The 15,353-nt window shown below is 46.7% G+C and overlaps 1 protein-coding gene across 1 annotated transcript; it reads left to right on the top strand.

Moving 5' to 3' along the window:
• The first annotated feature begins 454 nt into the window (after positions 1–454).
• Positions 455–5,486, top strand: Tex101 (testis expressed 101). The gene is made up of 6 exons (XM_006993245.4): positions 455–1,314; positions 2,561–2,665; positions 2,777–2,917; positions 3,342–3,527; positions 4,862–4,993; positions 5,105–5,486. The coding sequence occupies exons 2-6, from the start codon at positions 2,602–2,604 to the stop codon at positions 5,335–5,337; spliced, it is 756 nt and encodes a 251-aa protein (XP_006993307.1). The 5' UTR covers positions 455–1,314; positions 2,561–2,601; the 3' UTR covers positions 5,338–5,486.
• The last annotated feature ends 9,867 nt before the right edge of the window (positions 5,487–15,353 follow it).

Below are 15,353 nucleotides of genomic sequence, written 5' to 3'. Positions count from 1 at the left end.
CTCAATCCTCCCAGAGCTTCCTGCTCCATCCCTATGTCTAATGGTCTCCTGCTTCTCTGAGTTCTCCTGGCTGATAGAGATGGAGCTTGGAATGCGAGCAGGAGGTTCTCCCAGTTTTGGAAGGCCTTTGGTTGTGTGAGGGATACTTAAAGTCAAGATTTCTTTCTGTGACTCACACAAGTCTTCCTGTCCCCTCTATTTTCATTTAATGACCTCCATGACCTAGAAGAAACACTCAGGGCTGTGCTCACATGTTTTTTCTCCAAATTGGGGGAGAAAATTCCCCACAAATGGGGACCAGCAGTCCAGAGCTCTGCTCCCAGTTAACTCTGCTCCTGTCTCATGGGTGGCTGGCTCAGCTCTGACTCTGTAGGATGGGAAGGGTGGGTGGAGAGGGTGCCTGGGACCCTGTTCTGCATCAGGGTGAACCATGTCACTGACAGTTGATGATGCTCTTTCACTTACTCTTCTCAAGGTTCAAAAAACAAATGTCATCTGAGTGTGGTGGCACATATCTTTGATGCCAGCACTGAGGAGGGAGAAGCAGGTAGATAGTGTGAATTTGAGGCCAGCCTAGTCTACATAGCAAGTTCCAAGTGAGCTAGGCTTGTACAGTGAGAAAAAAAAAAGAGTACTGAGGATTAGAGTGGCAGGCTGTGGTCAACACTGATTATTCACTTCTGCGCTGTGGTATTTAATCCATATCTGTGATGCAAGTACTAACATTTATCTTTAAACAGAAATTCTTTAGTTTGGGATTTCTTCCAGTCCTGGAGTCTAGGTTTTAACATATTTAAGATTAGCTCGGCAGGAAGAGGGAGGAAGATCAAGTTGACACATGGTAGCTAGGGCCACTAGGTGGGTTTCAGGACATGGGCAGGTCGACAAATATGAGAGACCCTTCTGATAAGTATTTAGTTCCGTGGGCAAAGGCCACGTTTACTGTCTAGTGCAGCTGGAGGAGGGGAGGCACAGTGTCCCACAAATTGAGGGAAACCTGTGGCCTGGAGCAAACCCCTTCTGCATACACCTCAGGCAGCAACAGCCAGGGGGCGCACGAGTGCCTTCTAAAGCAGCCAGTAATTGGCTTCTCTGGGGACCAATGAGATGCAGCCATTCTCCATCCAATGAGACCATGTGGTGAATCCTCTTCAACCAATGGGACTTCGAGTATCATGACGGGGCTGGCCCCGCCTTCCGTGCCTTCTGGAGCCACGCCAGAGACGCTGTACGGTACCGGTCGCCATCGAAGCTGCGCACAGGGAGGACACGCTGCAGTCTGAGAGAACTTTGTCGTCTTAAAGAAAAAGAAGGGTAGGGAATCCATACTCCCCAAGCCTGAGGAAAGAAGCTAGATGGAATGAGGAAGGAGGGACCATGGGCGGAACTCCTGAAGGAGAAAGTGCAAGAGCCCTAGGTCTGAGGGAGGAGGGCGGGGAGCCCGGACCCCTGGGTCTGAGGGAGGAGGGCGGGGAGCCCGGACCCCTGGGTCTGAGGGAGGAGGCCTGGGATCCTGGACTTCTGGATCTGAAGAAGGAGACTACAGTCTAGCTACTGGGTCTGAGGGAGGAGGCTAGGATCTGGTCTGGCTACTGGGTCAGAGGGAGGAGGCTAGGATCTGGTCTGGCTACTGGGTCAGAGGGAGGAGGCTAGGATCTGGTCTGGCTACTGGGTCTGAGGGAGGAAGCTAGGATCTGGTCTGGCTACTGGGTCTGAGGGAGGAGGCTAGGATCTGGTCTGGCTACTGGGTCTGAGGGAGGAGGCTAGGATCTGGTCTGGCTACTGGGTCTGAGGGAGGAGGGCTGGGAGCCTGGACTCCTGGGTCTGAAGCAGGAGAAGGCTAGGGTCTGGCTACTGAGTCTGAGAGACTGAGGAGAGCTGGGGGTCTGGAGCCCTGGGTCTGAAGGTGAAGGGCTGAGTTTGAGGAAGGGAGGACTGGCCCTCAGCCCTTATTCTGAGGGAAGGGAGGCTGGAGTGGGTCCCCTGTGCCTGAGGAAGGAGAGCTAGATTCCCTTCCGCTGGGTCTTTCAGAGAGCCCAGCTCTGGACTTTTGGTCTGAAGGAGGAGCCTGGAGTCTCTACTTCTATATCGAGGAGTAGAATTCACCTTGACCGCTGGCTGCCCAGAATCATGGGTCCTTTGTGGGGGGAAGGTAGCTGGAACTTAAACCCCTGGATCCCAGGATGAATGGGACAGGGCTCTCAGAATTCAAGTTCTGGTGGAGCTGGGTCCTAAAAGCTGAGATACTGAGGCCTTGAGAGATTTCTGCTGTGGATCTGAATCTCTGAGGTTTAAGGCAGAGGATTCCTGGGCCCGTTCTCCTGTGTCTGGACACTGAAGAAAGAGAGTTGCCAAGATCCTGTTAACTATTGATGGCTGGGTCTTAGAACTGTGAAAACTTAGGCACAGTAAACCTGTGACCTTGCCACCAACTCACAAGGCCCTTCAGGACAGACTTCACGGTCTTGCATACCATCAATCTACCGCGAAGTGGACACTTAGAGAAAACTGAGATTTAATCCCCGGCTGGCTGACTGAACAGTCTCCTGTCCTCCATCAGTTCCCAGGTCCTGATTAGCTCTTCCCAGTCTCAGAGAAGCCATGGCAGACTGCTGTGTCCAGTATTTCCTGCTCCTCTTCCTGCTGGGAGCCTCCCACTGGACTTGTAAGTTGGGGGACAGAGGGGAAACAGCTGTCCCACAGAGGGTGGGTTTCTGGTGAGAAGGGGCCACCCCACAGAGAAGGGCAATTGGTGACTTTTATCTCATCTTCCCAGTGACCCAAAATCTACACTGTGAGGTGGGTAGAAACCTGCATTTAGAAGATGACCCGGGCCGAACCTTTAACTGGACGTCAAAGGTTGAGAGGTGCGACCCGAACGAACTTTGCCAGGAAACTATTCTGTTGATTAAAGCAGGTAAAATGGGGGCAGAGCGGTGGGTCTCGGTGACCGGTTCCTCATTGCTGGTGACAGCCGTCCAGTTGTCCAGTTTGGTCTCCAGGCCTAAAGCCACCTGACCTCGCCCATCTTCTCAGCTTCATTCCTTTCTTATCACTAATATTGCAACCCTCTGGCAGTACAGCTGAATCACTACGGCGCTTGTCTCGAATACATAAGGATCTCAGTTGAAGCCCCAGAACCCACATAAAAATGCCAGGCCTGGTGGCATGAATTTGTAATCCCAGCACTGGGGAGGCAGAGATATGGGGATGATCCCTTGGGCTTGTGGGAAAGGGTGGCCATGTTATTTGCTCTCTCCCTGCCAAGTATCAGCCCACCCCCCGCCCCCCCACCCCTCCCCACCCCCACCCATCCACTTTCTCTGCTCCCTGTCTTGCAGAAGGAACCAAAACTGCTGTTTTGGCCAGTAAAGGTTGCGCTGCTCAAGACATGGAGTCGATGACTTTCATTCAGTACACCCCACCTCCTGGCCTGATTGTTGTCTCCTACAGTAACTACTGCAATGACACCCTCTGCAACAACAGAGACAGCATTTCCCAATTCTGGAAACCGCCAGAGACCATAGGTACCTGGGTACCGGGGAGATGAGCACGTCTGTCTTTGCTGTGTGTCTGCTTAGCATAGGCCTCAGTGGGCCAAATTCGAAAAGAATCCCCCAGTCGGCTTGGTCCTGTCCTGAGTTGAAGTCCTTTGCAGCCCAGGCTCTCCTCGGGGCAGAGGGACGTCAGTAAAGTCAGGATCGACTGGGAATGTGTTCCTTGAGCAATAAGAGGTCTCCGTAAGTGTCTGGGCTGGTGGCGGGTAGTGGCATTCTTTTTAACAGTTGTGGGTCCGTCGCTGCTAGGTGACGCAGTCCAGTCCCCTAGTTGGGCATCCGGACCTGCGTTGTGTCTTCCCACCTATAAGTGCCTCTCTCCCCTTTTGTGCCTTGTGTAGTGTCTTAGACTCACAGTCACACTTTGTAACACTATAGATGGGTCAATAGGTAAAGTACTTGCCCTGCAAGCCTGAGGGCCTGTGTTCAGTTTCCCAGAACACACATAAAAACGTCAAGCATGGCAGCATGAGCTTGTGTGGTCCCAGCCCTCAGAGGTGGAGGGAGACAGGAGGAGGATCCTCTGGCTGGGCTGGCCTAATTGGTGGGCACCAGGCCAGTGAGAGGCCCTGGCTCAGAGAGGGTGGACAGCGTGTCTGAGGATGATACCTGAAGCTGGCCTCTGGCCTCCACACTCATGCACCCGTACATCCACTTAGAAAGTAACTTTTTCTTAATGTAGATGGTATAGGTCATTAAAAAAAAAAAAAAGCCAGTAGCGTACTTCCCACCACCTGAACAGCAACCCTGTCCCACCTCTGTCCAAGCCCGTGTTCTAATACAGCCTTCTCAACTCAGATTGTCCTCCAGCTCCTGGGACACGTTTACTGAAGCATCTTGGGCAGCAGGGTGTCCCTCCGGGTCTTTGACTATACCTTGAGTGCGGTACCGAGTTGTAATACCGCTGGTCACCCCCAAATCTTTCTGCTAGCACTATGCTTTCAGCTCTGTCACACGTGTAAAGCAGAGTGTGGAAGTCCTGTGGTCGCCGCGACCTTCTTTGGTGTGTGTGTGAGTTCGCGCACCCACCGTGTGTGGACGTCAGGAGACAGCTCGGAGAGCCGGCTCTCTCTCCTCCCACCTTTGTATGGGTGCCAAGGATTGAACCCGGGTCTCCAGGCTTGCGAGATAAGCGCCTTTTCCTGATGAAAAGGAAATCCCCTGGGGAATGGTAGGTGGGACTCAGCAGTGGGCGTGGCTAGTGCGGCCTCCCCAGGACACAGGTGGAGGAGAGAAGGCAGCCGGCCCGGACGGTTCTCCAGGTGCTGGACGCACTTAACTCCCCTCTCTTTATCCCCGTCCAGCAACTTCTCGGATGTCAGGAGCCCTCCGCTGCCCGACATGCGTGGCTCTGGGGCCCTGTTCCAGTGCCCCCTCTCTGCCCTGTCCCAGCAATACAACTCAGTGCTATCAAGGAAGACTGGAACTCTCTGGAGGTAAAGGCCCCTCAAGGCTCTTGCACTTGGGGTTCCAGAGGTGAGGGAAGGCTGGGCTCCCCATCCCCTAAGTCGTCTTGTCTCTGTCGCCCCACCCCGTCTGGCTCGCAGGAGGTATGGACTCCGTCGTCGTGCACGTCAAAGGCTGCACCCCGATGATCGGCTGCAGGCTGATGGCTACCATGACCTCGGTGGGACCCATGACGGTGAAGGAGACCTGCAGTTACAGCTCGTTTCTCCAGCCCCGAAAGGCAGAAAGTAGGGCCTCCTGGAGGCTCACCCCACTGTGGCTGCTGGAGCTCCTGCCGCCCGCGCTGCTGCTGCCCCTCAGCCACTTTGCCTGAGAGCACTGTGGGGGCCTGGGTCGGAGGGAGCCTTCTGCCTGCTGCTGACCACCAGTTTGAAGAGTGGGGGGGGGGGGTTTGAGGAGCCGAGAAATCGCACGAATGTACGTATATTGGATACAAATAATAAATTTGGCACTTGGTTTTGAGATCGTGTATGTGGTGAGGGGGACTGGGGGTGGGAGTCCAAGGACAGCTTTCAGAAGTGAGTTCCCTCCTTCCACCATGTGGGTCGCAGGGATCGAACTCAGGTCAGTGGGCTTGGTGGCCAGCACTTTTGTTCACTGGGCCTTTTCACCTACCCACATTTGTGATTTGTGTATGCCTCAAGCCGTGCGATGGGGTGTTGGTGCTGAAGAGGGATTACTAACGTGTTGTTCCTGACATACATTTTCCAGATAAGGAAACAGTTTGGATAAATTTGTGTTTCTCACATTCACATAACTTTAGGCAAAGCCAGGCAAACTGGTGCATGGCTAGAATCCCAATGCTCAGGGAGTATCAGGCCAACCTGCGCGACATAGCAAGATTCTGCCGAGGAAAACGGCTGGGTGAGCAGTGCACAACTTTAATCTCAGCACCCCAGAGGCAGGGACAGCCTGGTGGATCTCTGGGAGATCCAGGACAGCCTGGTCTACAGAGCGAGTTCAAGGCCAGCCAAGACTACATAGTGAGACCACATATCAAAAAAAGAGTGTATATATATATATATATATATATATATATATATATATATATATATATATATAGAGAGAGAGAGAGAGAGAGAGAGAGAGAGAGAGAGAGAGAGAAAGAGAGAGAATCAAGAAATGGCTTTGGAAAGAGCCAGGACATAAACATAGGTATTTGACTAAGAGTCTGATATTTCTTTTACTCTAACATCTTTATTTCTCTGTAGGATTCCTAACACAATCTTTTGTTTTGTTTTGTTTTTTGAGACAGGGTTTCTCTGTATAGCCCTGGCTGCCCTGGAACTCACTCTGTAGTAGACCAGGCTGGCCTTGAACCCAGAAATCCACTGCCTCTGCCTCCCAAGTGCTGGGATTAAAAGGCGTGTGCCACATCAAGGCCCCAGCTCAATCTTAAAGCCAAAGCCAGCTGCTTTAAGATTGTCTGTCAGCTATGGCCATGGAGCATGAAGGGAGAAATAAGACTCTCCCATCCTCCGACTCTGACAAGCCCATCTCCTGATGCCCACTCTGCATCTTTCCCCTGACCCTGACTCACAGAGTATTCTGTGGGCCATGGGAATGGATAAATGTGGTCCTGAGACATAGGTGTTATATAAAGGATTTTTAATTTTTGCTTTACTATTCTACTTTTTGTTTTGTTTTTTGAGACAGTCTCACTGTGTATCCCTGACTGGCCTGGAACTCACTGTGTAAACCAAGATGGCCTCAATTTCAGAGATCCACCTGCCTCTGCCTCCTGAGTTAGATTTTTTAATATAATATTTTTATTTATTCCTCAAGAATTTCATATGTGCATATATTCACTTGCCCAGCTTCTCTCCCTAACTCCTCCCAGTTTCGTTCCCACCTCCCTGCCCCTTCCCAACTTCATGTCCTGGTTTGTTGGTGTTTGGATAATGAAATGCTTCCATTTTTCCGGCCCCATACTCATGTATGTGGGGCCAACCTCTGGTATCTACCAGGGGCCACACCCTTTAAGAACACTGATTCCAGCTGGGCAGTGGCGGCGGCACACGCCTTTAATCCCAGCACTCAGGAGGCAGAGGCAGGCGGATCTCTGTGAGTTCGAGGCCAGCCTGGGCTACCAAGTGAGTTCCAGGACAGCCAGGACTTTGTTACACATAGAAACTCTGTCTTGGGGAAAACACACACACACACACACACACACACACACACACACACACACACACACACTACTGATTCCCTCCTCAGCTAAAGGTTGGGGGCTTCCGAGCCCTCCCTGATCCGCACTTCAACGTCCGCCAGCTCAATCTTGTGCAGCCACAGCCGCTGGAAGGATCCTGACTGTAGTAGTCCTACCGTGTCCAGAAGACAGTTTCTCTCCTGTCCTCTCTGACCTCTGGCTCTGAGGATTTTTCCACTCCCTCCCCAACAATGGTTCCTGAGCCTTGAGGGTGGGAACTGAGAAGAAGGTCAGGCAAATATCGTGAAAGGCTCCAAATGACTCAGTTAAGAATTAGGCCTCAGTTCCTGCTTCTTGCAACTGAACAGGCTGTTTCTGAGGAAGGCCACAAAGGATCATCAATCTTTCACACCCCTGACAGCAGCTCAAGGTATACTAGGCCTGAATGCCTCCCCCGACAACACACACATACACACACACACACACACACACACACACACACACACACAGCCTCAGAGCAGCTCAAGGTAATAATGAAGGACAAAGCCTGGGACTTGTCCAGGCCTGCCCAAAAAAATGGAAAAACTATAGTCTTAGCTAGCCCTTGCTAGCCCTAGCCAATGAGGAATGTACTGACATAGTTGTCACTTGCTTAAGCCAATCGTAGATAAAATGACCTAACTGCCTTAGGAACTCCCCTTAGCTATGCTTAAAATGAACTTACAAGAATTTGACATTGTTGCTGACATTGTTGCTGTTATAACAGTGACGACCACCACTACTACTGTTTCTGGGATTGCCATTTCATAATTGGTTACTACAGCTAGCACAGTGGAGACCCTGGCAGCAAAAGTAGCTACCACAGTTAGTTAATCTTTCATTCTATTGGGCATGACAAATCTAAATCAATAGTTATATACATTTCGATTGGCTTTGAAAGTTATAATTTTACAAACTCAATTCCATTTGCTTTTGGGATACCATCTTACAAGGACTCCAATTTGCAGTAAGGCTCGTTAAGGAAGGGAATGGCTCAGCTGCCTTTAGCCTACTGGCTATGGGTGGGTTAAAACTTCTGTTGGTCTTTTATGTGTTGAAAACACAGATTGCAAGCCCAGCGCCACTTAGAGATCTTTGGCAACTTTTAGCTCTCTAGCTCTCACACAACTGAGCCTGTACGATAATGAGTATTCAGAGATGGGTAATCCCTGGGGGGCGCTCACCAACCTAAGACAGAGCACCTGTGTAGCCTGATGCCAGTCATCTGGGATGATTCTATGTGAGGTAGACCATGAATTTAACATCTGTTTTACGTATGTGGATTGTATCCCATACGTAACTACTGCTTCCTTTATATTTTTAAAGTCCCTTGTTGAAATTGGTTGTAATGTATATGTCATATATGGCTCTGGGTGTGTGTCATCTGCTGGCTTCTCATGGACGATAACAGGATAAGCCATTGTATGAGAGCTGTTTGGAGATGTTACAACCTCTAAACCCAAGCATATTGCTAAAAGAAAAGTTTAAGAGATTCTTCAGTCCCACATCAGAAGAGCCCTCTGGTGTGAGACAAAAGGAAACCAATAAAAGGGACCATTGTCTTCTAATTCTAATTCTCTCCATGCTTACTCTTGATTTCTCAGAATCCTTTCTTACATGCTATGTCCTCTTTAAATCCAAACCTCCCATTTTTGATAACAAATAAGTTTTCCCAATAGCAATCTCAGAAGTCACAAGAAGGAAGATGGGGCCCCAACAACAACAACTCTACCCAATCCAGAATGATGCCATGGTAATCATCATCATACTACACTTCTTGCCAGAATTTCAGACAATCTTACCCATTACTCTAAAACTTGCTGCAGAACCTACAGTTAGTCTAACTGAGATTTAACTATCTGAGCTTTCTCACTGTACCCAACAGAGATAACATCACCCCCTAAACGGCAGGAAGCAATTCTAAGAAAACGACGCCCCTTCTCCCTTAGGTTTCATAATTCTCAGGGTTATGGATGACGGTTGTAGGGTTGGGGGTGGAAGAAAATATTAACTCAGTATTGTAAAAAAAAAAAAAAAAAAAGGGGGGGGGCGGAAGAAATGGAACGGATAGGTATAAGATATGATGGTAAATCATTGTATATACTAGTAAACAAACTTGGTAAAATAACAACCTTAGACAATTTGCACTGTAATTTGTACTGTTACAGATTCTTATATGTTGATACAAATGTAAACTATTTTTATACTCCTGTTTAAGATAATTTGTATATTGATACAAATACAGAACTATATTTGTTATAATGTACATATATTTCTACTCTTATTTGAAACATTTTTATATTGATACAAATGTAAATTTATATCTGTCATACTTTATATATGTTCTACTTCTGTTAGGATATTTGGTATATTGATATATATTTAAGATTATTGTCATATTGCATATCGTACTATATATTCCTACCTCTGTTATAAATATCTTGTGTATTGTCACAATTTTGAAGTCATTGTTCTTCACCATACATTTGCTTATAGACTGTTTACCTTATTTATGTGAAGCCTTAGTCCTTAGGTTATTTCGGTAGATAAGATTTATAGATTTATAGTCGCCTATGCCTGTCATCTCTATAGTTACGTTAGTTAGGTTATCCAGATTTACAGATACATAGGTCAGATGGACAGGTAATCTTCAAACACTTCATAGACCTAGAGAATATGGCATTTAAATAACTTAGAATTCTGTTGACGTGAGGCACAATTGCTCCTGGCTGCACCAATTGATCCCGAGAGAATGTTGGGCTTCTAAGACATTTCCATTTGGAAGTTTGTCTTTTTGGCACAAAATGGCCTACGGGGCAAAGAACTGCCCTTGCCTTGATGGCTGACAGTACAAATGCAATGCTGTCCTTTCTGGACAAGCGGGACACAAGGAAAGCGACCACTGTACTCTGCCAAGACAGGGTAAGATGGTCTTTCAGAAATCCTGCTTCTGAAAATGGTCTGTCAGATACTCTAGGCCTGTAGCCAATTTGAATGCACCAACAATGCTGAGAAACATTAGGTGACTGTCCAGGCTGCCAGCTGTCTTGGTCTACTCTTGCAAGATTCCCGAAAGTTGCTTGCATCCATCTACCATTTCTCAGGTACCATTATGTTCCTTCTCAGGTCTTTGATGTGGTTGAAAACTAGATAGTTATAATTTCCTCAGTTATGATAAAAGATAAGTTAGCTATAAAACCTTAAACTCACAAATATAAGATAGATAAGACATCTTCTTTAATATTGTAACTGTAATTCTTGCTCGGTAATTGTTTTGTTATATGTAATTTTACCATGTTAAAGTTAAAACCTTCCTTTTTAAAAAAAAAAGAAGAAAAGGGGAAGTGCTGTGGATATTGCTCTATATATAAATAAAACACTGGTTGGCAAGTGGCCAGGCAGGAAGTAGGTGGGACAAGGAGAGAGGAGAATTCTGGGAAGCTGAAGGCTGAGGGGAGACACACTGCAGCCACCGCGAGGAGAAGGAGCTTGTGAAGACGCTGGGAAGCCACCAGCCACGTGGCAAGGTATAGATTTATAAAAATGGGTTAATTTAAGATAAAAGAACAGTTAGCTAGAAGCCTGCCACGGCCATACAGTTTATAAGTGATATAAGCGTCTGAGTGATTATTTTATATGTGGATTGTGGGACTGCGGGGCTTGGGGAACCTGGAGAGAAGCCCTCCGGCTACACTCATGGTTGCTTTTCCCTATTGCTCTGGGTCTAGGGCAGCACAAGTGCCCCGGGGTGTGAGCACATGGGAGATCTGCTCTCATGGCATCCAGAAAGCCCAGCTCTTTGGCTGATTCTGGGGATTTGAACTCATGTCTTCTTGCATACACAACAAGACTCTTATTCACGGAGCCATCTCCCTGACTGGATACCATGCAGCAACGCGTAACTCTTTTCTATTCTTATTTACTTTTTAAATTGTATGTGGAAGGGTGTGCATGTATGTAGAGGCCAAGGAGACCAGAAGAGGACATCAGATTCCCTGGAGCTGGAGTTCCGGGCCGTTGTGAGCTGCCTAATATGTGTGCTGGCACCTGAACTCAGGTCCTCTACAAGAGCAGGAAGCACTCCTTACTGCTCAGTCATCTCCAGCCACCTAACCCTTTTTTAATATCATTGACTGACTCATTCATTCCTTCTGACACAAGCCCAGGTTGGCCTTGCACTCATCCTTCTGCCTCAGCCTCCCAAGTACTGGGATTCACAGTGTGCACCACCATGCCCAGCACTTAACTTTAACACAGAGACCATTTCCCCGAAGTGTGACATGAGAACAGTGCACAACTTTGAAACAAAGCCCCGTCTCCCTCCTTCACAGAGTCTTGGGAACGCCCCTCGATGTCTGGAACCTTCATCGTTTACTTTGGAACTTATCATATGGGGAGTTTGAGAAATCTGCAATGCCTCCCAAGGACTCCTGTTTTGAACACTTGGTTGTTAGCTGGTTGTGGTATTTCCAGAGGTTTACACACTTTGGGAGATGGCACCTGACTAGAAGAAACAGGAAGTAGGTCATTGGGAACTCTTTCAGAGGACCGTGGTTCAATTCCCAGCACCCACATAGCAGCTCATAACTGTCCGTAACTCCAGTTCCAGGGAATCCAATGCCCTCTTCTGGCTTCCATGGGCAAACATACACACATATACAGGCAAAACACATATATGCATAAATTAAAAATAAATCTTTTTAAAAATGAAGAAAATGGCTGGTTCTGGTGGCACAAGCCGGTAGGATTTGCTGAAGGAGGCAGAGGCAGGTGGATCTGGAGTTTGAGGACAGCCTGGGATACACGTTTAAAAAAAAATGAAATGTAAATGGATATACAACTGAAAAACATAAAATCAATCATGCCAGCATTTCCCTGTTATCCCAGCACCTGGGAGGCTGAGGCAGGAGGATGGCCAGTCTGTATTGAGTAAATCAATAATTACGATTTGAAGGTAAAGGTCCCCCAGAGATGCATGTATTTAACACTTGGTCCCCAGCTGATGGAGCTGTTTGGGGGACTGTGGGACCTTTAGGGCAAGAGTCCTGACTGGCAGAGGTAGGTCACTTATGGCTGACTCAAAGGGAATCCACAGAGTAGGCACAAACTAGACTTTTTATCTGAGGGGGTTAGGAAAGACACTCACACACTCTTGATGGTTTCCTTCTTTATTTTCTGTATACTTTGTTCTGTGTTCTATATTTTCTTTTCTTATCTCTCTCCAAAAATGTCCCTTCTGTCTCTCTAGATGTTTTCCTTCTCCTTCTAACTCTCTTGATGTTCTCCTCCTAACTCTCTCATTCTTGATATTTTCCTTCTAACTCATTTTAACTCTATTCTTTCCCTTATAGCTTTTATACCCCTGCAAAATCTTTCAGGCAATATAAAAATTACAATGTGGTTACATTCTATTTTTCAAGTGAATGATTACAATGAATACAAGTAAAAAGAAAAAAAAGTATGTTTTCCATATCCCTTACATGAGTAAACATTTTATGTATTACAGGTGAAAAACAAATTATCCCCGAAACCCACTTACATTCATACCCAAACAACTCATTATAGATTAACTGTGTAAGCAAACAAGATATTCTTCTCAGTCAGATCTTTTATTGGCAGGCTGCATTTTGCAGTTACAAAGAAAGGGCCAATTACTTTATTACTTATCTTGAAAGGTAATCTTATAAGTAATCTTAAAGGAATCACAAACCTAAACTTAAATATATGAAAAAGGGTCAGTCAGCCCTACTTTAAATCTTTGGGGTGCACACCCACTCATCAGTAGATTTTTATATCATGAGACTGAGGGCAGAAATGGATACAAGGAATTAATCACCACCTTTGGTCATCAACCAATCCTAGCAAGAAAGGCATGTCAGCCAATGATAACTGGGCTGCTTTGTTCTTGTTCCCTGACATTAACGAGTTCCTCACTCAACTATGTGCCTTTTTAAAACTTTAGATTGTCTTCTTGAGCTTTTCACCTCAAACCTTTGTGTCAAAAACAACTTAGTCTAGCTTTAAGTTATCTTCAAAGCTTTGTTTATGCTATTATGCCCTCTGAAACCTGTGAACACATCTCCCAACATTAAGGTTAAAAGAATTTAAACTAGCTGGGCTACCAGGACTCAATTGTTTTACTTAATCATTAACTTAAGCCACAGTCTATAGGGCTCCTCAATAGAAACCCATGTGTTCTAACTATGTGACACTTCCTTGTTTTATTTCCTATCATCAAAATCTATTTAAATCAACATTATTATTATCAATTAGACAGTACTGCTTAGGAAGGAATCATCTTTATAATAATCCACAGGTAAAAATGCAAAGTATAATGGGATGTTTCCATGAGATAAACACACTACATCACAGGCAGTGGGGATCTCCCCACACCCATTCATACCATGCCAGTTACCAGAGAAAGATGGCAGAGGCAAACATGTAAAGGCACAGCAGAAGCAGAAGACATTCCGGGATCTGTGGTCTTGGGGTCTTGCCTATCCAAGATTCATCCATCAGGGATTTTCCTCCTGGTGGACTGACACCTTGAACTTCAATTGCCACCCCCTGCTCCTCTGACATGGCCACCGGCAGTCACTTGGGGGTGGGCTTCTATTTTGTGTGTGCATGTGCATATGTGTGAGAGTTTGTGCACATGAGTGCAGGTGTCCTTGGAGACCAGAAGAGGGCATCAGATCCCTTGGAGTTACAGATGGTTGTGAGCTGTCCAATGTGGGTACTGGGAACTGAGATCACAGCTAAGAGATCTCTCCAGACCCAGGGGGAGCAAGTACTTAAAAAGTTACAGGCTAGGGCTGGAGAGATGGCTCAGAGGTTAAGAACACTGTTTGTTCTTCCAGAAGTCCTGAGTTCAATTCCCAGCAACCACATGGTGGCTCACAACCATCTGTAATGAGATCTGGTGCCTTCTTCTGATCTGTGGGTATACATGCACACAGAACACTGTATACATAATAAATAAATAAATCTTTAAAAAAAAAGTTACAGACTAGCCCAACTTCGTGTCTGAGCTCTCTGATTCCTGGATGGCACCATGGAAGACATACCTTAAATCCCAGCACCTGGGAGCCAGGCGGATCTCTGTGAGTTCAAGGCCAGCCTGGTCTACAGAGCAAGATCCAGGATAGGCACCAAAGCTACACAGAGAAACCCTGTCTTAAAAAACAAAACAAAGCCGGGCGTTGGTGGCGCACGCCTTTAATCCCAGCACTTGGGAGGCAGAGCCAGGCGGATCTCTGTGAGTTCGAGGCCAGCCTGGGCTACCAAGTGAGCTCCAGGAAAGGCGCAAAGCTACACAAGAGAAACCCTGTCTCGAAAAAACCAAAAAAAAAAAAAAAAAAAAAAAACAAAACAAAAAAGAGAGAGGGAAACAGAGCTGGAGAGATGGCTCAGCAGTTAAGAGCACTGCTTGCTCTTCCAGAGGACCAGAGTTCAGTCCCCAGCAACCATATGATGGCCCACAACATCTATAGTGAGATCTGATGCCCTTTTCTGGCATAAAGTTGTACATGCAGATAGAGCTCTCATATACATAAAATAAATTAATTAAATAAAATAAATAAATAAAAATAAAAAGAGAAAAACAACAAAAAATATAGTTGGATAAATAGAAGATGATAGATAGGTACTGGAGAGGAAATGGCTTTGATAGCATTTGCCATACAAATACAAATAGATCTGTGTTCAATCCCAGCACCCTCATTAAAAACAAACAACCAGCTCCAGTATGGTGGCCCATGCCTGTAATCCCAGCGTAGTGGAGGAGGGGAGAGGAGAATCCTGGGGCTCCCCAGCGGGCCTACTTGGTAAGTGCTGTAGTTTACTTATGTTGCTGTGATAAAATACTCTGGCCAAAAGCAGTTTAGAGTAAGGGGCTGGTGTGTTCCACCCTATGCTCCCAGGTCACAGCTGAAGAAAGCCAGGACCAGAACTCATGGCCAGAATCACAGAGGAATGCTGCTCTTCACCTCCAGGCTTGCTCACAGGTGAGCTTAGTGAGCTTCCTTATACATCTAGGATCTCCTGCCTAGGGAAGGTGCCTCTCACAGTAGGCTGGGCCCTCAGCCTTGGTTAATAACTAAGACAAGGACTGGAAAGACATCTCAGCGATTAACATTACT

Source organism: Peromyscus maniculatus, chromosome 1, assembly GCF_049852395.1.
Source record: "Peromyscus maniculatus bairdii isolate BWxNUB_F1_BW_parent chromosome 1, HU_Pman_BW_mat_3.1, whole genome shotgun sequence".
Classification (NCBI taxonomy): domain Eukaryota; kingdom Metazoa; phylum Chordata; class Mammalia; order Rodentia; family Cricetidae; genus Peromyscus; species Peromyscus maniculatus.
This window is presented reverse-complemented; position numbering and strand designations above follow the sequence as displayed.

Excerpts from the sequence above, each read along its gene's own strand:
- Tex101 (XM_006993245.4), top strand. The coding sequence starts at position 2,602 with ATGGCAGACTGCTGTGTCCAGTATTTCCTGCTCCTCTTCCTGCTGGGA. Across the intron at positions 3,528-4,861 it reads GAAACCGCCAGAGACCATAG|CAACTTCTCGGATGTCAGGA; the intron begins GTACCTGGGTAC and ends ATCCCCGTCCAG. Across the intron at positions 4,994-5,104 it reads AAGACTGGAACTCTCTGGAG|GAGGTATGGACTCCGTCGTC; the intron begins GTAAAGGCCCCT and ends TCTGGCTCGCAG.